Source organism: Carlito syrichta, unplaced genomic scaffold (genome assembly GCF_000164805.1).
Source record: "Carlito syrichta isolate Samal-C Ts95f unplaced genomic scaffold, Tarsius_syrichta-2.0.1 Scaffold316346, whole genome shotgun sequence".
NCBI classification, from domain to species: Eukaryota; Metazoa; Chordata; class Mammalia; order Primates; family Tarsiidae; genus Carlito; species Carlito syrichta.
Window position 1 is genome coordinate 1,239,492 of NW_007260442.1, and position 24,087 is coordinate 1,263,578.

Consider the following 24,087-nt stretch of genomic DNA (forward strand, 5'->3'; position numbering starts at 1 on the left):
TCCAGAGCTGACCCCTGTCCTCTATGTGGCCCCAGCCAAGCAGAGAAACTGGAGTCATCTCTTCTGACTTGGCTCCATCCTGTTACAGCAGGCTTAAAATTAGCTGGTGTTGGCAATCCCATTGCCCTGGTGACCCACACTTAGCTACTGATAAAGCCTGCAGCCTCCTCTTCCAGCTCTGCTAGGTCAGATCCTTCTCCTCACCAAGTATACCACAGGCCCTTCCAGACCTAAGCACACCACTTCATATTTCTCTTTGGAAACTCATCCATTAGATTTGACATAGGGCTCAGCCTGGCAAGATCTTTTGACTCCAGCTTCACCAGGCCCCACCCTCCCAAATCCCCACACGTATGAACCAACATGAGAAACACCTGCCATTTACAATCACAGCAACACCAAAGGAGGGCAATGAGTCTACTCTGTCTGTCACTTTATATTTCTGTATAAGACAAGCACAACGGGGATGCAGGCTTCTGGCTTCATACCTGTGCCAAAACAAGGCTTCTTTTTTTCCCTTTAAAAAAATAAACATGGAAATGAATAGAACCAGCAGCTATGATGTGGCCAAAATGTGCTGTCTGGAAAACTGACATCTAATCTAGGTAAGTCTCCTCCGTTTTGACTGGCGGTCTGAGGTCTGGGCTGGAGGCAGTGGGATGGACAGAGTGCCCAGTTTGTGATCCTCTTCCTGGCCGGTGGCCAGAGACACCCTTCTTTTGGAGATCTTCAGCCTCATGGCTTTTGCCATCTCAATCATCCTAAGGAAGACACAGAAAGAAAGACACAGAAATGGAAAGACCCTTCAGTGTGCCTGTCCAGGAGGTTTGGCAGGAAGGAGCAGCCCATTCATGCTCCAGGTCATGAAAACAGAATCCCAGCCAGGCAAGAAGGTTCACTACCTGTAATCCCAGCACTTTGAGAGACAGAGGCGAGAGGACTGCCTGGGTCCAGGGGTTCGAGACCAGCCTGGGCAACTTGACGAGATCTCGCCTCTGCAATAAATAAAAAAATTAGCCGAGCATGGTGGTGTGCGCCTGTAGTTGGTACTCGGAAGGTTGAGGTGGAGGGATCACCTGATCCTAGCAGGTTGAGGCTGCAGTGGCCGGGAGCGTGCCACTGCATTCCAGCCTACGCGACAGAGTGAGACTCCAATTCAAAAAAAAAAAACAATCCCAAAAGAGGCTGACAGGGGCAGGCAAGCAAAGGGGCAGGCAAGATCCTCCTCACCCCTTGGAGCCATCAGACAGACAATTTCATTCATGTGTTGCAGTTAGAAAATATCCATATAGGATATAGGTGATGGAAAACCAGGGTATCTAAGTCCCCTTGAATAAGCTTCTTTACTTCCTATAACCAAATGATAAAAGCAGCCAGGATTGAGCACTCACTAGAATTTAACAGGTTCCAAGTACCTGTTCTCATTTTTCACCTTTACAGCATGTGGGAGCGCTGTTTGTGGACAGCCCTTAGAATTGTCCCTCCGTGGCCTGCTAGAAGAGTCTAGACAGAGCTGTCTTCACAGGCTTTCCTGGAACACGATCTGGGTCCTTAGACAAAGGCCAACTGACCCACAATTCAGGCTCCTGGAAGCTCTGCTTCCTCCTGTCTGAATCTCCTCTACAAGGCTAAAGGGAGCCTGAAAGTTCATTTGTACCAACTCTGCCAATCAGGCAGAGCACAACATCCCTTCCAAGCAGCAACCCTGCCTTGCCTTGAACGCCTCCCTGGCAGAACCTTCCATCTGCCTCTGAGAAAGCTCCTCGTACTAGGCTTATTAAGCCGGGCTTTCTACAGCTTCCATCCTAGGATGCAGCCCTCAGAATCATACAGAATCTCTCTCCCAAGTGACAGCCATTCAGAGAACAGAGGCTGTTGGGTTATTCAGGAACAGAATGCTAAGGAAAGGTTTGGGTTGGAAGCTCAACCACACCCCTCTTGGTTGTATGACCCAGAAAAATTCATTTACTTTTCTGAACCTGATTCTTTAATTGTTTAGTGAAATCAATGAGATGGCCCCCAAATTTCCCATATTAAACATTTCCAGTCCCCTTGATGGTGCCTCAGGCTTTCCAGTTGTACTAGAAATACATCCGGGCACCCTATAGGGAGCTTATTAATCTGTTGTGCTCACCTTTTCTCACTGAGCTTCAAGTCTTTCTGTAACACTGTCAGGTCAATCTGGAAGTTGTTTATGTGCAAGGCTAGTATGATCACATATGCAGTAATCTTCGCTCTCATAGAATTCGAAATTAAGTTCCGTAACCTACAAAATCAGTGGCAGTAAAACGAGAAAATTTAACTCGTAAGACAATTTCTCCAAAAGCATAAGAACATCCCAGCCTGTTCCCATACTCACTCAGTGCCTTCTCAATGTGAGGAAAGGAAAAGGAATTTGGGCAACATTCTCCATCCCTTCCCAGATGCCCAAGCTGCATGCACAGTGGAGCAGCGTGCTAATCCCAGTTTCCCTGGGTGTGCTAGAGGAAGCTGTGCCCACGCTCTTCTCAGGCAACGCTAGAGCCTCGGCTGGTGCGGGCCCTGAATCTACCCCTGCCTGGTCAGCAGGGCCTTCAGGAAAACAGCCCAAACTCAGTTGCTGACGATTCTTCCAAGCACACCCAGGAACAGGAAGCACACTCCAAGCAAAGAGCAAAAAGGAAGCCCAGGGGCGCTGCTTGGGGGGGTAGGGGGGGAGGTCTTTTCCCAAAGTCAACACGTTGGCCTGCCCTTTTCTAACCACTGCCTTCCGTAGGACACTCGTTCTACTGGATATCAGGAAGGGCCCTTGAAAGAAGTGTGTGAAGTCAAAAAAGTCTACTGCAGAGCCTCCAATATTCCCACAGGAGAATGCAAACTTTTCCAAAGAGAAATGGTATGTAATATATAATGTTTCCTAAACTTACTGGACCGCAGAAGCCCTCCAAATGGCAACAATTTCTTCAGCACTACATCTCTGTGGACACGGAATTGAATCCAAGACCCCGCCCCTCATTCCCACCCCCACTTGCTTTCTCCTTCACAGGAAAAAAAAAAATCACACCCTGACCTGCCATTGTTATAAGTCAAGCAGGTGAAGTGCTTCAGCAGTTTGGTGTTGATGATGTGTGGAACTCCAGGTCCCAGGGCACCTACAACACAAAGCTGAGTTTGATCATTTTTTTTCAATATTCTTAGGCCATGCCTCAAACATGGGCCAAGAAAAGCTATCAGCTGGGCTACTGTCATGACCAGAACCACAGAGGTGCTTCAGCCTGCAGATCACTCAGCTCTGTGCTGGAGCAGTGACAAGAAAGAAAAACAGACTCACATGAGGCCTATGGACACCAAGGTAAAAAGATGTTAGAAATAAGTACGCAGAAAGCCCAGTGTGAGACAGAGTAAGACGGAAATGTGAATAAAAGAACTAAGCAAATATAGTCAAGGACTGCATAATGGCATTTCAATCCATGACAGCCCGCATATATGATGGTCTGGTAAGATTATAATACTGTATTCTTAGTGTACCTTTTCTATGTTTAGATACACAAATACTAACCATTACACAACACATAAACTATCTAGGTTTGTGTAAGTATACTCTGTGATATTCACACAATGACAGAATTGCCTACCGATGCATTTCTGAGAACACATCCCTGTCATTAAGCAACATATGACTATATTGAAGGCCAGGCGCGGTGGCTCATGCCTGTAATCCCAGCACTTTAGGAGGCAGAGGCTAGAAGACTGCCTGAGCTCAGGTGTTTGCGACCAGCCTGGACAACATGGTGAGGCCCTGACTCTTCAATAAATTAAAAAAAAATTAGCTGGGAGTGGTGGCTCACAAGTAGTCATGACTACCAGGAAGGCTGAGGGGGAAGAAGGATTGCCTGAGCCCAGCAAATCAAGGCTGCAGTGGCCGTGATCATGCCACTGCACTCCATCTTGAGTGACAGAGTGAGACTTCAACTAAAAAAAAAAGAACAAAAAGAAAAAAGACACATGAATATAGACTCTTGGGCACCCAATCACATTAACGATGACTGAATATACCTTGTGTCTAAAGCCACTGCTGTTTGCTGCTGGGTTTTCAACCCCGGGTGGAAGTCAGTGTGTGACAGCCACAAATGATCCTAGCTACAGGCAACACTGGGGTTACCATTAGAAACAGACTCCCCACCGGGCTCCGTGGCTCAGCCTGTAATCCCGCACCTTTGGGAGGCCGAGGTGAGTGGATTGCCTGAGTCCGCGGGTTCGAGACCCGCCTGGGCAACTTGGCGAGACCTCATCTCTACAATAAATAAAAAAATTAGCCGGGCGTGGTAGCACGCACCTGTAGTTCCAGCTACTTGGAAGGCTGAGGCGGAAGATCGCCAGAGCCCAGCAGGTCGAGGCTGCAGTGACCGAGAGTGGCCACTGCACTCCAGTCTGGGTGACAGAGTGAGACTCCAACTCAAACAAAAAAAGAAAGAAAGAAACAGACTCCCCTGTTAGTCATAAATAAGCCAACATAACATAGAACTGCAACAAGCCTTCATGAGCAACACGCATACAAACATACATACCTACATACATACATACATATATATAGAGAGAGAGAGAGAGAGAGAGCGTGCTGATGTTTGTTCTAACAGTCCCTTGATATTTTCATTTGATTTGACCTGGATACTACACTTTGCCTAATGCAGAACAGAGGTAGTGAATGTTAGCTCTGGAAGGGCCCTAAGCAATCAGAGTATCCAACCTGTCTCCATTTTCAGATGAAGAAAGAGGTCCAGAGAGGGAACTTGGCGAGTCCCCTCAATGTGTCAGCAGTACCAACAGGAATCTCAACTGCTGCACAGTTAAAAATTAAGATTTATCCATTTTCTTCTCTCATCAAAGCTGATCTAAGAATTACAGATAAATCATAGCCTGGATATAATTAGAATAAAATATCTATCATGGGCTTACTTTTCCGTGTAACTACTCTCTGAGCTCGAAATTTGATGAGGGTGTCCAGAAACCATATGCATCGGGCCTGGCGGTCTCGGCTCTCTTCATTTGATGGCAAAGACTTCAAGGCTTCTATGACAAAAGAGCAGTGGCTAAAACGAGGAAAAGGGAAGAATGCATCAGTAAGATGGGTTCTGTCAGGAACCATTCCCCTCACAATGAGAACAGCAGGCACCTCTTACCCTTACACATACCACAGCCAACAGAGGGCCATTGCACTCAACACTCCTTTGTAACAGGAGCAAAGCTTAGCACAGGGCTAACAGCAAAGGGCTACATGGTAAATACTTTAGGCTTTGTAAGCCATATAACCTCTTTTTTTTTTTTTTTTTTTTTTTTGAGTAGGAGTCTCGCTCTGTTACCCAGGCTGGAGTGCAGTGCCACGCTCATGGCCACCGCAGCCTCGACCTGCTGGGCTCAGGTGATCCTTCCACCTCAGCCTTCCAAATAGCTGGAACCACAGATACGCGCAACTATGCCCAGCTCATTTTTTGATTTACTGTAGAGACGAGGTCTGTCCAAGTTGCCCAGGCTGGTCTCAAACCCCTAGACTCAAGCAATCCTCTTGCCTCTGCCTCCCAAAGTGCTAGGATTACAGGCATGAGCCACCACACCCAGCTATAACCTCTCTTTCAATTACTCAACTCTGCTGTTTAGTACAAAAGTGGCCATAGGTGTTATTTGAGTAAGGAAACAAAGTTGTATCCCATAAAAATTTAATTTTATTTTGTTTATTCACAAACAGTAAGTCTGACTTGGCATGTGGGCCATAGTTTGCTGACCTCTGGTTTAATGGTCATGAGTATAGGTTCTGAAGTCAGACTGCCTGGGTTTGAATCCCTTCCCATGTTCCAATGCTGACCAGATATACGAGGGGGGACCAAAAAAAACTAGAATTTATTTATAAAAAATTGTGTATCTGTTTTTACATGTTTAAACTTCAGTCACTTTCAAAGCATTCTCCGTTTGATGCAATAAACCTATTGTGCTTTTTCCACTGCTCAAAACAGTTTCTGAATTATCAATTTTGATGCCTTTGAGTGCTTCTGCCATTTTTTTGTTTCACCTCTTCCACACTGGCAAAATGTTTCTCTTTGAGGACTTTTTTCATCCAGGGAAACAAGAAAAAAAATCGCTTGGGGCAAGACTGGGTAAAAAGGGAGGGTGGAGCATGGGCCTCATGCCATCTTTGGTCAAAAACGGCTGAACACTCAGCATGGTGTGGGCAGGTGTGTTGTCATGGAAGAAGAATCAGTCACCTGTTTGCCACAACTCAGAATGTTTCTCCCGCAAATCGTGATGGAACCTTCTCAAAACTTCCAGAAAAAAACTGGTTGACCATTTGATCTGGAGGAACAAATTCTGAGTATACTACAAGGAATTCACCCTCCAAAAGATAATTCCAGAGTTTTTTGAGTCCCCCCTCGTACTTCCACTGATTGACACCCACAGGCCCTGCTTTGTGTCTAACTATGATAAGTGTCCCAACATCAGTCCCCAGACTCCCCCTCTGCCCAAATGGGGGAACCTGTTCTCTTCAATCATTTTCAGTATTTCTTCTGATGTGACGTTCCTGAAAGCTTCAGAGGGGCTCCAAAGAGCCTCATACTCCACAGGGGAAAGAACTAGTTATAAGTCAAGAACACAATCCAGCCAAAATGGAAACATCCAACTAGCTAGATCATCTCATAGTGGCCTCATTTTACAGAGAGGCAAATTGAGGCTCAGAGCGGAAGACCACACAGGGCAGAGCTCAGGGACTCAGTTCTCAGATTCCCAGCCTAGAGCTTGTTCCCTGCCTGGGCTTTTCTGCCTTCTCTTTCTTATCACAAACCATTACAGACATTTGCCATATGATCAGACCCAACAAGTAGTTCCAACCCTTCCTTTTGCAGAAGTGGTCTGGCCCAGACTTTGAGCATTTGGCTGATTCAAAAGTTGTATTTTGACTGTTCATGGAGAATGGCCGCACAGGTCTGAGCTGTGGACTTTTTACACTCTGTGAAGTAATGTATTTGAATCCCAGGAGTGGGTCCCTCAGCTACTGAGGATATCTAGGTGACCTTCTGGCAACAGCACTGAGCAACTGCAAACAGAACCACGGATACCCTCAGAGAGCCTGGCTGTGCCATTCACACACAAACATCCCAACTTGTAAAATAAGGCAGTTTTTCTACTGCAAGGATACGATCTTCAAATTTATACACGTCTTCAGGCTTGGCTCCATCAGCATAGCAGGGAGGAAGGTAGAGGGAGTCATCTTGCAAGTCACTTTGGATGGCACCATTGACCAGAGCTTTTAAATAAAGGAAAAATCAGTGTATCACCCTGTTTGTTTAGGTTTCCCAACACTCTTTGCTTGCACTCTTTGCACTTGAGATCAAAACTGATCCAGAAACCCCGAGTCTGAATGCTTCTGCCAAAGTGACTCAATATCCACATCCAGCTGCCTGCTCCAGGACTACTATGTTCACTAATGAAGCAGAGAGTAGTCAGGCACCAAAGAAGGTGATTTAGCATGGCTCCCCTCAAGTAACCTGCAATGGAGTTGGAGGAGATATGTGCTAATAAACACAACAGAATACGAGAGAAGCTAAAAGTGAGGAATATTGGCCAGGCACGGTAGTTCATGCCTCTAAGTCCAGCACTTTGGGAGGCAGAGGCAAGAGGATTGCCTGAGTCCACGGGTTCAAGACCAGCCTCTTGAACTTGGCAAGACCTCATCTCTACAATAAGTCAAAAAACTAGCCTGGCATGGGGGCACGTGCCTGTAGTTCCAGATACTTAGAAGGCTAAGGCAGAAGGATCGCCTGAGCCCAGCAGGTTGAAGCTGCGGTGACTGTGAGCAGCGTGCCACTGCACTCCAAGCCTAGGTGACAGAGTGAGACTCCAACTTAAAAAAAAAAAAAATGAGGATATTCAAAATAGCCTTTAGTGGCTTAACTTCTGGAAAATTTCACCACATATTGTGAGTGGAAAAAAAATTCAGATTATAAGACTGTAACTGTCCTACAAGAATTACTGTGTAGGAATTAAGCATACACATACATAAGGATGGTGAAGAAGATATGAAAATTCTAATAATAGTTGATCTGGTAAAATGATTGGAATATGGTTGAATTATTTTTCTTTCTAAATGTCAACTTTAATACCTGAGCACAATGTTTTTTTTGAGTCAGATCTACTCTTGCCCAGGCTAGAGTGCAATGGCACCATCATGGCTCATTGCAGCCTCGACCTCCTGGGCACAGGTGATCCTTCCACCTCACCTACCCGCAAGTAGCTTAGACTATAGGTGCATGCCACCATGCCCGGCTAATCTTTTTTATTTTTATTATTTTATTTTTGTAGAGACAAGATATCACCATATTGCCTAGACTGGTCTCGAACACCTGGACTCAAGCAATTATCTCGCCTGGGCCTGTAATCCTGGGATTACAGGCATGAGCCACCACATCCAGCCTCTGAGCACAAACTTAACAAAAATTACTTTGATTTTGTTAGACATTGAAGTATGTCTTTGAATAAATGAAGAGACCTACTTCTATATTCCTGCATAGGAAAACACAAAATTGTAAAGATCTGATGCTTCCAAATCCCAACTGGATTTTTGAGGGAACTTGACAAAATAATTCTTAAGATCACCTGGAAGAAAAAACATGCTACAACAGCCATTTTTTAAAAATATAAATGAAGGTGAAGGGTGGATTTGCCCTATCAGACAATGATAAGGCTACTATAATCAGACAGAATCAGGCACATTCAGGGTGGTATGGCCATAGATAGGCTACTATAATCAAAAGAGCTTGGTGTTGCTACAGGAATAGTCAGTCAGACAATGGAACAGAGTGTGACTAAGTGCTTTAAGAATGCAATAAAATGATAAAGATGATTTTATTTCTAAATGTCCTTTAATACCTGAGTACAAACTTTTGGTGTTTTTTTTTTTGAGTTGGAGTCTCACTCTGTCTCCCAGGCTGGAGGGCAGTGGCCATTCCCGGCCACTGCAGCCTCGACCTGCTGGGCTCCGGCGATCCTTCTGTCTCAGCCTTCCAAGTAGCTGGAACTACAGGAGCGCGCTACCACACCCAGCTAATTTTTTGATTTATTGTAGAGATGAGGTCTCGCCAAGTTTCCCAGGCGGGTCTCAAACTCGCAGGCTCCGGCAATCCACTCACCTTAGCCTCCCAAGGTGCAGGATTACAGACCAAGCCACCGAGCCCGGCTCAAACTTTTTTATTTTTATTTTTTGAGTTGGGTTCATTCTGTCTCCCAGGCTGGAATGCAATGGCATGATCACAGCTCGCTGCAGCCTCGACCTCCTTGTCTCAGATGATCCTTCGCCTTATCTCCCGCCTACCCCAGTAGCTTGGACTACAGGCATGTGCAAACACACCTGGTTAATTTTTTTTTTTGGTAAAGATGAGGTTTTACTATAACTGGTCTCAAACTCCTGGGCTCAGGAATAAAATCACCTTTTATGAAAGGAAAGGACAGAGTTAGAAACAACTGGCTAATCATTTGGAAAATATAAAATCAGATCTGTACCATATGTCCCGAAAACACTTCATTGGCTTAAGATTTAAATGTCCAAAATAAAACTGTGGAAGTGTTGACAGAAAACATAAGAAAATATTTATGTAATCACAGGGTGTGGAAAGATTTTCTAAAAATGACTAGAATTCTCTGCTAAGAACAGTAGCTCAGCCGGGTTCAGTGGCTCAGCCTTTAATCCCGCGCCTTTGGGAGGCTGAGGTGAGTGGATTGCCTGAGCCCGCGGATTCGAGACCCGCCTGGGCAGCGAGACCTCATCTCTACAATAAATCAAAAAATCAGCCAGGCGTGGTAGTGCACGCCTGTAGTTCCAGCTACTTGGAAGGCTGAGGTGGAAGGATCGCTGGAGCCCAGCAGGTCGAGGCTGTGGTGGCCGGGAGCGGCCATTGCACTCCAGTCTGGGCAACAGAGTGAGATTCCAACTCAAAAAAAGAATAGTGGCTCATGCCTGTAATCCCAGAACTTAGGGAGGTCAAGGCAAGAGGACGACTAGAGGCCAGCGTGAGCAAGTAATAACACTTTGTCTTTAAAAACAAACAAACAAGCCGGGCTCGGTGGCTCAGCCTGTAATCTCATGCCTTGGGAGGCTGAGGTGAGTGAATTGCCTGAGCCCCTGGGTTTGAGACCCGCCTGGGCAACTTGGTGGGACCTCATCTCTACAATAAACAAAAAAGTCAACTGGGTATGGTAGCGCACGCCTGTAGTTTCAGCTACTTGGAAGGCTGAGGCAGAAGGATCACCGGAACCCAGCAGGTCGAGGCTGCAGTACCGGGAGTGTGCCACTGCACTCCAGTCTGGGCGAGAGTGAGACTCCAACTCAAAATAAATAAATAAATAAATAAATAAATAAAACTGGGCTCGGTGGCTCAGCCTGTAGTCCCTCACTTGGGGAGGCTGAGGTGAGTGGATTGCCTGAGCCCGCGGGTTCAAGACCCGCCTGGGCAACTTGGCGAGACCTTATCTCTATAATAAATCAAAAATTAGCTGGGCATGGTAGTGCACGCCTGTAGTTCCAGCTACTTGGAAGGCTGAGGCGGAAGGATCGCCTGAGCCCAGCAGGTCGAGGCTGCGGTGGCCGGGAGTGTGCCTCCAACTCAAAAAAACAAAAACAAAAACAAACAAAAAACAAACAAACAAACAAAAAACAGGCCAGGCGTGGTGGCTTACATCTGTAATCCCAGTGCTTTGGGAGGCAGAGGCAAGAGGATTGCCTGAGCCCTGGGATTGAAGACCAGCTTGGATAACTTGGCCAGACCTTGTCTCTACAATAAATAATAAAATAGCTGGGCGTGGTGGTCTATGCCTGTAGTTACAGCTACTTAGAAGGCTGAGACAGAAGGATCACCTGAGCTTAGCAGGTCAAGGCTGCAGTGGCCATGAGCGTGCCACTGCACTCCAGCCTGGGTGATAGAATGAGACTCCGATCAAAAAAAAAAAAAAACCCAACAAAACTAGAACTCCATTCTTAGTAGAAAAACTGCTCTTATATATACTTTCTCTTATGTTCTTATAATATATTCGAACAACAAATACTTTTTTTAGTACTATTTTTTTTTTTTTAGAAACAGGATCTCACTCTGTTCCCCAGGTTAAAGTGCAGTGGCAAAATTATAGCCCTCAAACTCCTGGATGCAAGTGATTCTCCCACTTCAGCCTTCCAAGTAGCTAGGACTACAGGTGCATGCCACCGTGGCAGGCTAAATTTTGTTTTATTTTGGTAGAAATGGGGTCTCATCATGTTGCCCATGCTGGTGTTGGACTCCAGGGCTCAAGTGATACTCCTGCCTCAGCCTCTCAAAATGCTGAGATTACAGGCATGAGTTAACACGCCTGGCCAATAAACACATTTTCTAATAATACAATTAAATACTCAAGCTGCTGAGAAGAGAAAAAGATCCACTGACCCCAAAGTGCAATGCCATCTCTGGAGGCTTGGTTTCATTATCACTACAGCAGCCTTCTTTGACCAAAGGCTCCCTGCAACTCATAGAGACTTGAGGCCTTGTCCTTCCCCTGTGTCCTACAGGCTGTAACTAGCACCAAGAACACAGCATGCATACATCTGTTCCCTATCTGTGTCTTCTACTTGACTATAAGCTCAAAGGGCAAAACCATGTCAGATAATTCTTACTACCTCCAGAGTCTGTCCCTGAGAAGTCCCTGCAAGAGCAGGAAGGAATCCAGCCCTAACTCCAATAATTCCATCTGTGGGGTGGGTAAAAGATCTCGAGAAGAGAATGTAATTATGGGCAGGCTCTTACCACAAGTTGCAACTGCTTACCAGTCACGCCTTTCTTATCAATAATATTCTCTGCAGCCTTAGCTACTGCATGACTCAAAGATTCACCCCCAACTTTGTTCATTCTCCTAGAGTTCAGAGCTCGCTTCTGTTTGGTGGTACCAAAGGCTTCAATACAAGAATCCATCTGTGCAAGAGACAAAACTGGTTACTGGCGACAGGACAGGTGGGCGCTGCTACTCCTAGTTATGTCACTACAGGGAAACTCTCAGCACTCCTGAGCCATCATCACCTCACCTGTAAATAAGGCTGAAATATCTATCTACCTCATAGGACTCTTGTAACACCTCACCTGTAAATAAGGCTGAAATATCTATCTACCTCATAGGACTCTTGTAAGCAGCAAATGATATTAACAGATTTAAAGAACTTTATAAACTGTAAAGGGCTATTTACAAATCGATAGAACCTCCATCGATAAAATGAAAAGACTTGACTAGAATTAGGGGCAGTAGATCTGTAGCACACGACTCACCATTCTCCCATCCTACATCTGTAGTAGACACTGCTAATAGATCACTCACTCACTCCTGCACCCTGAGTCAGAAGGGAGCCTCAGTCCCTTATCAGTACAGTGCTCCAGACAGACCAGACAGTCAATTTGCCATCCTGGAGTGAGATGACATTTGTAGGAACCTTCTACACAGAAAATCCTAAGGTTTACTTTGTTTTAATGTGAAAGTTTTCAGGCTACAACTAATGTTTTCTGAAACTTGAACTAAATCCTAAAAACAACTACAAACTGACCAGAGAAACACAGAGTGAATGAACTGGGAAGAGCCAGGGAGACACTTAACTTTGACAACTCATTTTACTGATGGAGAAACCCATGGTCTTGAAAGAACTTGCTTAATGTCCAACTTCTTAATTCTGTAACACTCACCTTTTCTCTGTATGTTTTGGTCTGACTTTCTAGTGTCAGTTCACTCTCAACTGATTGATCTATCAAAACACACAAGAACAAAAAGAAAAAAGTCAACTGTAAGGCCTACAAATAGCAACAGTATTTAATATGTATTGCTTAAGTTTATCTAATAATAACAGATTTCTTTACTATAAGACTTCCCTGCTTAGAACATTTAATATGTCGCGCTTAGGGTCAGGCGCGGTCGCTCACACCTGTGATCAGAGCACTTTGGGAGGCAGAGGTGAGAGGATTCCCCGAGCCCAGGGGTTCGAGACCAGCTTGGGCAAGTTGACGAGACCTCATCTCTACAATAAATCAAGAAAAATTAGCCAGGTATGGTGGCGCATGCCTGTAGTTCCAGCTACCTGGAAGGCTGAGGCAGAAGGATCGCCTGAGTCCAGCAGGTCAAGGCTGCAGTGGCTGTGAGCATGCCAATGCACTCCAGCCTGGGTGACACAGTGAGATTATGACTAAAAAAAACAAAACAAAAAAACTATAGCTTTAGTATACAGTTAAAGAATTTAGAGAATAAATTAGAGAGTCAAATAAAGGGGTCATCCAGTTCAGCCTCTTCATTTTACAAATAAGGAAAAATGAGGCCCCTAGATGTCCAGGTCAGTTCACCAGGCAGTAGCAGAGACTGGATTAGAAAACAAGTCCTCGACTCTTTCCAGTAATATTTTGCTTTCCTGGTAAAAGACCTAAAAGCAGGCATAAGCATGAGGTGTGTATTACCTACAGGATGCTCTTTTACAAAGTACTCAAATAGAGCCGGGCTCGGTGGCTCAGCCTATAATCCCGCGCCTTTGGGAGGCTGAGGTGAGTGGATTGTCTGAGCCCGCAGGTTCGAGACTCGCCTGGGCAGCGAGACCTCATCTCTACAATAAATCAAAAAATCAGCCGGGCGTGGTAGCATGCCTGTAATTCCGGCTACTTGGAAGGCTGAGGCGGAAGGATCCCCGGAGCCCAGCAGGTCGAGGCTGTGGTGGCCGGGAGCGGCCACTGCACTCCAGTCTGAGTGACAGAGTGAGACTCCAACTCAAAAAAAAAAAAAATAACAAAGTACTCAAATAAGGGACAGTTTAATCTAGTGGACAAGAGCACAAGTTCTGGGGGGCCCTGCCAGCGTTACTTCAGATGTCCACCTCCACCGCAGTCATCTAGCCTCTGTGCCACAGTTCTGTCATCAGTAAAAAAAAAAAAGTAACAGTACAAAGAGTGCAATAGTGACTAGCACAGAGTAAGGACCTAACATAAATGTTGTGTTTGTATGTTTGTATGTGTGTGAGGAGTATGCGCTCACTAGAATAAACCACTATTTACAAATGGTTTCATATAAAACAAAAATGTGTTCACCAACAAGTTAATAAACAATTTTCCTTGCCTCCTTGGATTTTAGAAGAACATGTGGAGAATGATTTAAATACCGTTATATTAGTTTACAAAGCAAGGAATTCTTTACCTAGAGCTATGGACACTCAGGAAGTTCACAGATGGGCGTGAGGACTTCACACAGCCACTGCAGCCTTGACCCGCTAGGCTCACATGATCTTTCTGCCTCAGTCTTCCAAGTAGCTGGAACTACAGGCACGCATCACCACACCCAGCTAATTTTTTATTTATTGTAGAAATGAGGTCTCACCAAGTTGCCCAGGCTGGATTCAAACCCATGGGCTCAGGCAAACCTCTCACCTCTGCCTGCCAAAGTGCTGAGATTATATGCATGAGTCACTGTGCCTGTCTAAAAATAATATTTTCTCAACATGAACAAAGCAGAAAAAATAAACAATAAGTAAAAATACCTACAAAATGCATTTTACAAATCTAAAACTCAAACCAACTCATCCAGTGAATCCAAAATATGCAGTGTTTCTGTCAGCTTTCATGACTGGGACCTACCTGAAAATAGTGGTTGCAAGTTGAACAATTCAGCATCATATACTTCCATTTGGCCAGAGGTCTTGTTTAAAATTCCCACAAAATGCCTAAAGAAAGAATACAAGTGATGATGAATTATTTAAAAGGCATTGTTTACACAATTTCTTTTTCCTGCTTAAAAGTTAACGTTCTTGCAGCTCCAACACACCTGAGGAATATATCACTTGCTCACGGGTACAGCAGCAATTCAGTGCATGAAGAAGGGAGGGGAGGAGACACCAGGTGGTTCTGAAAAAAGGCTAACAGGTGATTCTGCTAGCTGATCATATTTGAACTCACTGCCGTACTGTAATGGGAAAAACTTTTGCATGTAAGAATCTAGAATTAGCCGGGCTCGGTGGCTCAGCCTGTAATCCCGCGCCTTTGGGAGGCTGAGGTGAGTGGATTGCCTGAGCCCGCGGGTTTGAGACCTGCCTGGGCAGGCAAGACCTCATCTCTACAATAAAATCAAAAAATTAGCTGGGTGTGGTAGCGCGCGCCTATAATTCTGGCTACTAGGAAGGCTGAGGCGGAAGGATCGCCGGAGTTCAGCAGGTCGAGGCTGCGGTGGCCGGGAGTGGCCACTGCACTCCAGTCTGGGTGACAGAGTAAGACTCCAACTCAAAAAAAAAGAAAAAAGAATCCAGAATTACACTAGAACTTACTACACACATAAATCATATGGAGGCAAATCCAAGTAAATGTAAAGAAGACCAATCTAAACTACAGCATCTTTGCAAGGGGAGGATGCAGTGTTCATAGTTCTCAGCACACATACACCAATCCGACTTCTATCAGGGCATGGACCTGCAAAGGTTCTGAAAGGGCCTGGTTTGCAGTTCACTGTTGGGTACCAACATAGGGACCCTTTCTGTAACATGCCAGCTCCTTTATAGACAGTTCAGGATGGACAATCTTCACTATACAGTGGAAGAAACGGAGCCAGTGATGGGCAAAGTTGCTTGAAGTCACTCAACAGCATAGTTGAATGGGAATCCCAGGCTTCCCTCTCAGCCCAGAGCCTCTGACATTACCAAACTATTTTCTTGTAGTTAGTTCCAAGGCAAACATTAGACATGCTTTCACCTACTGTTCACGCATTCCAAATTAGTGAAGAGAGCTGCCTTTTGTAATAAGACAGTTATAAATGAAGAAGATTACAAACAAATAGGATGTTTAGGAAATTCAACAAATATAAGTCATCTTTCCCTTCCAGGAATGTCTAAAGGGTGGGATGAAGGCTCCTGGCTCTAAAAACGCATGGACCTAGTAAACCTCCCTAGATTTCTCCCACTGCCCCTAAAATAGACTGAAAACAGTAGTGCCAGTGCTGCCACTGCTCCCTTCTCCATTATCCTTGCCACTGTCCCTTTCCCCACCATTACCTGCACAGAGTGTTACATTTGAGGCCTCCAGTCCCAAAATTGTTTCCCACATAGGAAAGTCTGTCTGTTTCAGCTGCCTGAAATACAGAGAGGGGAAACTGCATTTATAACCACTGCTGAAAGCTTTAAGCATCATCTCTTTTTTACATTGGCAGAAGCTTTAGAATCCAGCCCCACAGAGGATTAGAACTAGAAGGTCTCCGGGAGATGACCCAGCCCCACTAGCTCTGGGGTACCCCTGGGAGGAAAGCAAGAGGGCTTTTGAAAAGGAAGGCTCAGATGGTGCTGACTTCTAACTAGTATGAAAAGTTCTTGGGGGAGTTGCACCACAGGACTTGAGCCTGGGCTTACAGCACTTTAAGTATGCAACAGTGATTCTGCAAGCAACCTCCTTGGCCCAAAGTCCAAGCCCTTCTTGACCCTCTCTGCCCACTTCTCCTGTGACTGTTCTTTGTGTACCCTCAGGACCATGGAAATGGCTGATTCACTCCTCAGCCACAGCCAGCTTTCCTGCTTCCCTTCAGTTTTCCTTGCTATCCTCTACAGCTGGAACACCAAAGTTCGGCTAGCACCTCTCTCCAACCTTCAGGGTTTAGCTCCAACACGCCCTCCCCAAGGATCTCTGGCAAGCAGAGATCTCTCTCCTCCTACTGAGCTCACTCTGCCCTGTAGTTTTCCCCACTTGACCTCTGAGCTTTGTCTACTGTAATAGTGTCCCTCACATCCAATTCTCACCTCTCTAGAGTTGAGGTACTCAACCCAGAGAAATCCATTCCAGTGCTACTGGTATCTAGCAAGTAGAGGCCAGGAATGCTGCCAAACATCCTGCGATGCACAGGGCAGTCCCCACAACAAAGAATTACTGGCCCAAAATGCCAAGCGTGCTGAGGTTGAGAAATCCTGCTCTAGAGTATGAACTCCCTCTGAGGGAGACCAGGTCTGATTTGGCTGTTGCCTTAACAGCTTCCTGAACAGGGGTACAGTGGGAATTCTATAAATGCTTGTTAAAAGAACAAATGCGAGCCGGGCTCGGTGGCTCAGCCTGTAATCCCACGCTTTGGGAGGCTGAGGTGAGTGGACTGCCTGAGCCCGTGGGTCTGGGACCCGCCTGGGCAACTTGGCGAGACCTCATCTCTACAATAAATCAAAAACTAGCCGGGCATGGTAGCGCGCGCCTGTAGTTCCAGCTACTTGGAAGGCTGAGGCGGAAGGATCCCGGAGCCCAGCAGGTGGAAGCTGCGGTGGCCGGGAGCGGCCACTGCACTCCAGTCTGGGCGACAGAGTGAGACTCCAACTCAAAAAAAAAAAAAAAAAGAACAAATGCATAAAAGGTCACCACTTCACCAAAAGTACTAAGCCTGGATGAAGATGAAGCCCGTTCCTACACTCTAAGTTGCTGGGTCTTAGTGTTTTTTAAGGGCCCATTTGCTAATCCCCTTCTTCTCCCCTCACTCCCTCCCACAGCCATCTACACCCAAGGGGCCTCCTGAGACCTGCAGAGTGAAGAAGGCAACAGGCAATTGCAGCACTTACCAGAATCCGCTGACTCCTCTTCCTGGGGTTTGTGCAGTTGTTGCTCTTGTACAAGGCAAAGCGCATGTTGCCTGGATTCTGCAGCTTCCCATTAGAGAACTGGACTGTAAGAGTGCAGCCCAAGAATGAGAGCAGAAGGACCCACGGTGCCCCATTTCTATCATTTCACTGGGCAGGGATTCCCTCTGTCCCTTTAGGTCTGGACCAGGCCTCCTCTGTCAGCCTCATTCCCCCAGTCACTCTCTCCTGTCATAGCCCCTCCCCAGGGTTCCCCCATCTCCTCTTCCCAGATGACCCAGGACCTCCTTCAGGACCCCACACTTCCTTGCCATCCACATTCCAGCAATCACTCCCTCCCAGTGACAGTCGTTTCTCCCCAAGCTTTGGTGTTCCAAGTGAAGAAGATAGCACGGAAAAGTCTGATAGGTGATCCCTGGTCGAGCCCAAGGCAATTATGGCGACTAGAGGGGCTCCTGGCCTAGCTGGGGAAGGGGCCTAACGGAGGGCAGGAGGGCAGCCGAGGTACCGAGACGGAAGGGGAGAGGAGTAGGAGAACTGTGTTTCAGCTCTGCAGTCTTTACCCAGTACAGCCCTCTGGCTCTCGTCGGGCTCCCCACAATACAGCCACCTCGCACTCGGCAACACCTCCGACTCCATATCGCCCGCGTGGCCGCCAAGCCCAGGAGCTAACGCCGCAACCACGCGCGAGTTCTCGCACACGCGGAAGGCCAGACAGTGAGGCGAGCCGGAAGAGGCGTGGCCACGTCGGGCACCGCCCCAATAGCGCGGAGCCGCGTGGCTCCGCCCCCACGCGCTGAGGCGACATCCCGCCCCACACAGTGCCACGCCCCCTCCTTGGCCGGCCTCTCAAGGCGCAGCACCTGATTGGCCCAGCGTGCCGGCACATTATAGGTTTAGTGGGCTTAGAGTCCGAAGCGCCCAAAGGTCCTGGGGCTTCAGTGTAAGCTTGGTGTGGGCCTTCTTCCTGCTCAACATGTTCCCAGGAGAGAATGTGACTCTCTCCTACCGTGACAAATATATCTTGCAAAACCTGCAAGGCCCAGTTCAAATTTAGAATTCTCTTGACAGGAACTCCTTTGAGCCCCAACTAAATGCGGCAGCGGGCGGAGAGCCGCTGCCCTCTAGGGCCGCGTGTCCACACACGTGGATATCCAGCTCAATCCAAGTTTGTCCACAGTCCTGCAAACAGTTCCCCACCATGATCCCTCCTCGGACTGCAGCGTGCCTGTGACCCAATCAACCTTGAGAGAGGATGGACGGGGGGAGAAGCCCAGCGGGTTCAGATCATTTGGACAGGGGATTGTGGAGTGGACTGGAAAGGAGGAGTTCTAGCTGATGGGCATGTTCCTCTGTCCCTGCGAATTCAGCCTTTCTTCTGTACGGGGAGTTATCAGAGCAGGAAGAGAGCAAAAGCCGGGCTTTGAGCATGGACCCAGGTCGGGACTGGACCCCTTTTGCCCAAAGAGGCATACTGTTGAAGAACATACTGCAAGGCATACTGCAGGAACGCAGGTTGACTCATCTCTGTGATCCAAACTGCATTCTTTCAAGACCCTGAGAGGACAGACCAGGGGAAGAAGTCCAGCGGTCTTCTTCATCCGCTTCTCCATATCTCCATCTGCTGGTGTTTCCAGATAATGCTAATGACGAACTGAAAAGCCAAGTCAGATCCCCCAGTGAATTTGCCGTGACTCACCGTGGACTCTGGAACTGCTTCTCTACCTCGCTCCTTCTCTTCCTTTCTTGCATCTCTGCCTCTCCTTTTTCTTCCTTTCTTTCTGTGTTTGTGTCCTGTTCATCTGTCCCTCGGTCTAACACCCAAGATCCTAAGAATAACCCGAATTCCTCCATGCTCTTTGCCTGAGCACTTGTCACACTTTTCTTTTTCCTTTTTCTTTTTTTTTTTTTTGAGTCGGAGTCTCACTCTGTCGCCCAGACTGGAGTGCAGTGGCCGCTCCCGGCCACCGCAGCCTCGACCTGCTGGGCTCCGGCAGTCCTTCCGCCTCAGTCTTCCAAGTAGCCGGAACTACAGGCGTGCTACCACGCCCAGCTAATTTTTTTTTTTTAATTTATTGTAGAGATGAGGTCTCGCCAGGTTGCCCAGGCGGGTATCGAACCCGCGGCCTCAGGCAATCCACTCACCTCAGCCTCCCAAATTACGGGATTACAGCTGAGCCACCGAACCTGGCCACTTGTCACACTTTTCTAATTAATTACCCAATCTCAAACTTACAGAAACATTGCAAAAGCAGAGCAAATAACTTTTTTTTACCCTGAACCATTTAGAGTAAGTTGTCAACCTGATATCCCTTCACCCCTGAAGACTATAGTATTTCCTACAGACAAGAACATTCCCTAAATAACTGAAATAAAGCCGTCAGAATCAGGAAATGACATTGATACATTACTACCATGTAACCTTCACACACCATTTAAGTTCACCAATTGTCCCAATAATCTTTTTTTTTTTTTTTTTTTTGAGTTGGAGTCTCACTCTGTCGCCCAGGCTAGAGTGCAGTGGCATGCTCCCAGTCACGGCAGCCTCAACCTGCTGGGCTTCGGCGATCCTTCTGCCTCAGCCTTCTGAGTAGCTGGAATTACAGGCATGCGCTACCACGCCCGGCTGATTTTTTGATTTATTGTAGAGATGAGGTCTCGCCAAATTGCCCAGGCGGGTCTTGAACCTCCTGGCTCAGGCAATCCACTCACCTCAGCCTCCCAAAGGGCAGGATTACAGGCTGAGCCACCGAGCCCGGCTCCCAATAATCTTTTTATAGCAGAAACATCCTGTCAAGAATCAGTGTTGCATTCGCTGTCATAGCTCTTCCTCTGATCGGAAGGCTACCTTGCTTGACCCTACCTAATGACCTTTGGATTGAATTGTCCAGAAAGGGAGAAGGAAGAAGAAAAGAGTTTAATTTTGTAATTATTTGTTTGTCTTCCCCATTGATCTTTTTCTCACTAAACTTTTGGAGATTAACAATAGACAATTTTGGGGTTAAACGATAAATAGATCTATGTTTGTTTTGTTCACAGCTCTACCTCCAACTCCTGGAGTAGTGCCTGACATAATAGCCCCTAGGTAAACATGGAATGAATGAATGACAGGTAATGTTGGTTGAAATCAATTGATACAGGGTTTACACATAATAGACTCTGTAAATGTTGATTGGATGAAAATATGAACAGTTAAATAAAAATTCATGGGTGACAAAGACATCAGTGGCTACAAGGAGCAAAGTATAGTTCTTGAGAGAAGTGCCTTGGCCCCTCATGATATAGAGACACATTGTATGACCGAACTACTCAAAGTGTGGTCCATGGGAACAGCAGCCTCCACATGACCTGAGAGCTTGTTAGAAATGTTGGATCTCCAGCACTATCAAATCTTCTAAATCAAAACCAGCAGGTGATGTGTCTGCACTTGATGTTTGGGAAGCACTGTTGTACCAGACTCAGTTAAGGCACATCCTTGCCAGTCATACCAATTCTATGTAAATCCCAGGATTGACTGCTTTGTAGCTGGGTGGAAGAGTGAAGAGAACCACACCTACTGAGAGCAAAACTCCCAGAATTATCATAGGCAAGAATGCCAAGTGATAGAGATCTATCTAGAGAAGAAAAGTGTAAACAGTAGGTGGCTGGTAAGGGGAATGTAGTATACAACTTTGTTGTTTAGTTATTGAGCAGTGATTAAAAGCACACACATTACACATTCAGGCATATATAATTGGGTTGGGGCAGGAGGGAGCCCTACTGAGGCACTGACCAAAACCAGAAATCTATAGTGGCCTCTTCTAGATTAGAATCACTAAAAATCACAGGCAGAATTTATCACAAAATTTTTGTTTGGAAATTCAGAAACACCTAGAGTTCTGCCTTAGAGTTGTCTTTTAGAGAAGGAAAACTCGATGTTCGAGGAAGGGGAGGGAAGCAAAGTCCTCTTTTCCTGGGGTAATATCTCCATCTGCTGGTGTTTCAGGATAACACTAATGAAGACCTAAAAAGCCAAGTTAGATACCACAGTGGTTTTCCTGTGGCTCACCCTGTACCCTGGAAACTGCTTCTCTGCCTTGCTTCTTCTTTTCCTTTCTTGCACCTCTGCCTCTCCTTTTTCTTCCTTTCTTTCTGTTTGTGTCACCTGTTAACCGGTGTCACTCTCCTCTTCTCTATCATTCCCTTTCTCTTCTTTCATATCCCTGGTGCAGACTGTGCTTTGCACATATTGTAGAGGTATGAGGCATAGAACAAGGGAGGTGATACCTACACATAGATGACCCGCTCCTTATAAGGGCAGACATTTCACCTTGAACAGATTTTTCCTTACATGGATCTGAATCTGCCTCCTGTAGCTTCCCCCTATAGCCCCAGTTCTGCTCTCCAGGCCCATGCAGAACACAGCCAACGGCTCTGCTGAGAGCCTTTCAAGACCCTGAATACTCCTACCAGGTGTTTCATTTATCTTCTCTCCTGCTTCAGCTCCTCATTATCCCTTATACACCAAAGTTTCTAGGTCCCTCCTCAGTGTGGTCATACCTGCTGGACATACACTAGCATATCTGGGTCCTTCTCACACGGTGGGGCTCCACACAGCACAATACCCCAGCACAGGGCTGAGTAGCACGGAACACAAAGGATCTATCATCCGCCTTGTTCTACATGCCATATCTCTCTAACATGTGCACTTATTCTAAGTATCTATACTATTCAGTCAATTTATTTGGGGTTAACAATAAACAAAAGTTCTTGACTTTGCTTCTGTTAAATCATATCATTCCTGCAACTTTTTTTTTTTTAAACAAAGATGCAGGCCAAGCACAGTGGCTCGTGTCCAAAATCCCAGCACTTTGTGAGGCCAAGATAGGAGGACTGCTTGAGACCAGGAGTTTGACTCAAGCCTGGGCAACATGGTAAGACCTCATCACTACTAAAATAAAATAAAATAATTAGCTGGCTGTCTCTACAGGCTTGCGGCGTGGTGGGGAAAGACACGGCCTAGACAAGCAGAACGACGCCAGCTAGTTCGTGGACCTGTACCTGCCACGGAAATGCTCCACCAGCAACCGCATCATCGGTGCCAAGGACCATGCGTCCATCCAGATGAATGTGGTAAAGGTTGGCAAGGTTACAGGCAGATTTAACCACCAGTTTAAAACCTAAGCTATCTGCGGGGTCATTCGCAGGATGGGGTGGATCTAATGACTCCATTCTCTGATTGGCCAAGGCCGATGGCATCCTCTCAAAAAACTTTTGACTGGAGAGACCATGGGTATGAAACATCTGTCATAAATAAACAGCGACAACCTCAAAAAAAAAATTAGCTGGGTATGGTGGTACATGCCTGTAGTCCCAGCTACTTGGGGGCCTGAAGTGGGAGGATCACCTGAACCCAGGAGGTCAAAGAGGCAATGAACCATGATCGTGGTTTTGCACTCTAGCCTGGGTGACAGAGTGAGACCCTGACTTAATAACACACATATAAAGATACAGAGCTTTATATTAAAGCCTATTACATTTAATTATGTTAGATTCAGCCTGCTTAGATATTTAAATTGTCCCCAATATTACATATATGTTTTTGAAAATTATCAAAGAAATATATATTTTATGTAGAATATTGGGAAAATACAGAAAAATATAGAGAATAAAATTATAGTAACTCATGATCCCCTCCCCACCTAAACATAACAATTATTGACATTCTGTTGTATTTCATTCTAGTTTTTTTCCTCTCTGAATGCGTATATTTATACAATTGATAATATGTTTGATTTTATACCTCCCTTTAAAAAATCTAAAACTGCCTTGTAAGCATTTTCTCAAATTTCACATGATGTGCCATTAAATGTTACCACAGAGTTTATATAGCTAATCCTCTAGTTGAACATTTAGGCTATTTCCAATTTTTTCACTATTATGCACATTTCAGTGAACATTTTGGGCATAAAACTTTATCTGCTATCGTGGGTAGATTCCTTTGGATGGAGTCCTAGGATCTGAACTGAGTCAAAGAACGTGAACATTTTAAGGAGATCCTTAAAACACTGTCAGATTTCTCCCCCAAAACTTTTCAGATTTTAAAATCTTCATTCTGTCTTCTAACACTGTACAAGACACTTCAAATGATATACGAATGAAAGTACATGATCCTTGCCCTCAGGAGTCAATTTCCAATGGGAAGCAGGAAAAAAAAAAAGGAAAAAAGCATACTCAGGTAGATACTAAATCTCTGCAACTTCTCTTTTCAGTTCTGTCCATTTTATTTGCTTTATATGTTGCTATGGCTTGACTGTCCCCTTCAAAATTCATGTTGAAATTTAATTGTCAGCCAGGCTCGGTGGCTCAGCCTGTAATCCCGCGCCTTTGGGAGGCCGAGGTGAGTGGATTGCCTGAGCCCACGGGTTCGAGACCCACCTGGGTGGCGAGACCTCATCTCTACATAAATCAAAAAATCAGCCGGGCGTGGTAGCGCATGCTTGTAGTTCCGGCTACTT

At 45.9% G+C, this 24,087-nt stretch overlaps 1 protein-coding gene and 1 pseudogene across 2 annotated transcripts; one reads left to right on the forward strand and one right to left on the reverse strand.

The window, feature by feature from the left end:
- Window positions 1-416: 416 nt before the first annotated feature.
- On the reverse strand, window positions 417-18,335 carry POLR1E (RNA polymerase I subunit E). Of its 2 annotated transcripts, XM_008074145.1 has the most exons (12): window positions 18,154-18,335; window positions 17,573-17,676; window positions 16,040-16,116; window positions 14,637-14,722; window positions 12,714-12,772; window positions 11,813-11,957; window positions 7,166-7,273; window positions 6,506-6,602; window positions 4,936-5,069; window positions 3,050-3,131; window positions 2,135-2,266; window positions 417-761 (listed from the first exon to the last, which is right to left on the reverse strand). In XM_008074145.1, the coding sequence occupies exons 1-12, from the start codon at window positions 18,227-18,229 to the stop codon at window positions 602-604; spliced, it is 1,260 nt and encodes a 419-aa protein (XP_008072336.1). In that variant the 5' UTR covers window positions 18,230-18,335; the 3' UTR covers window positions 417-601. The 2 variants fall into 2 exon arrangements, with proteins under 2 accessions (XP_008072336.1, XP_021562718.1); XM_021707043.1 differs by lacking the exons at window positions 417-761; window positions 3,050-3,131 and having other exon boundaries at window positions 2,151-2,266.
- Window positions 18,336-21,504: 3,169 nt separating this feature from the next.
- Window positions 21,505-22,847, forward strand: LOC110594584 (annotated as a pseudogene).
- Window positions 22,848-24,087: the final 1,240 nt, after the last annotated feature.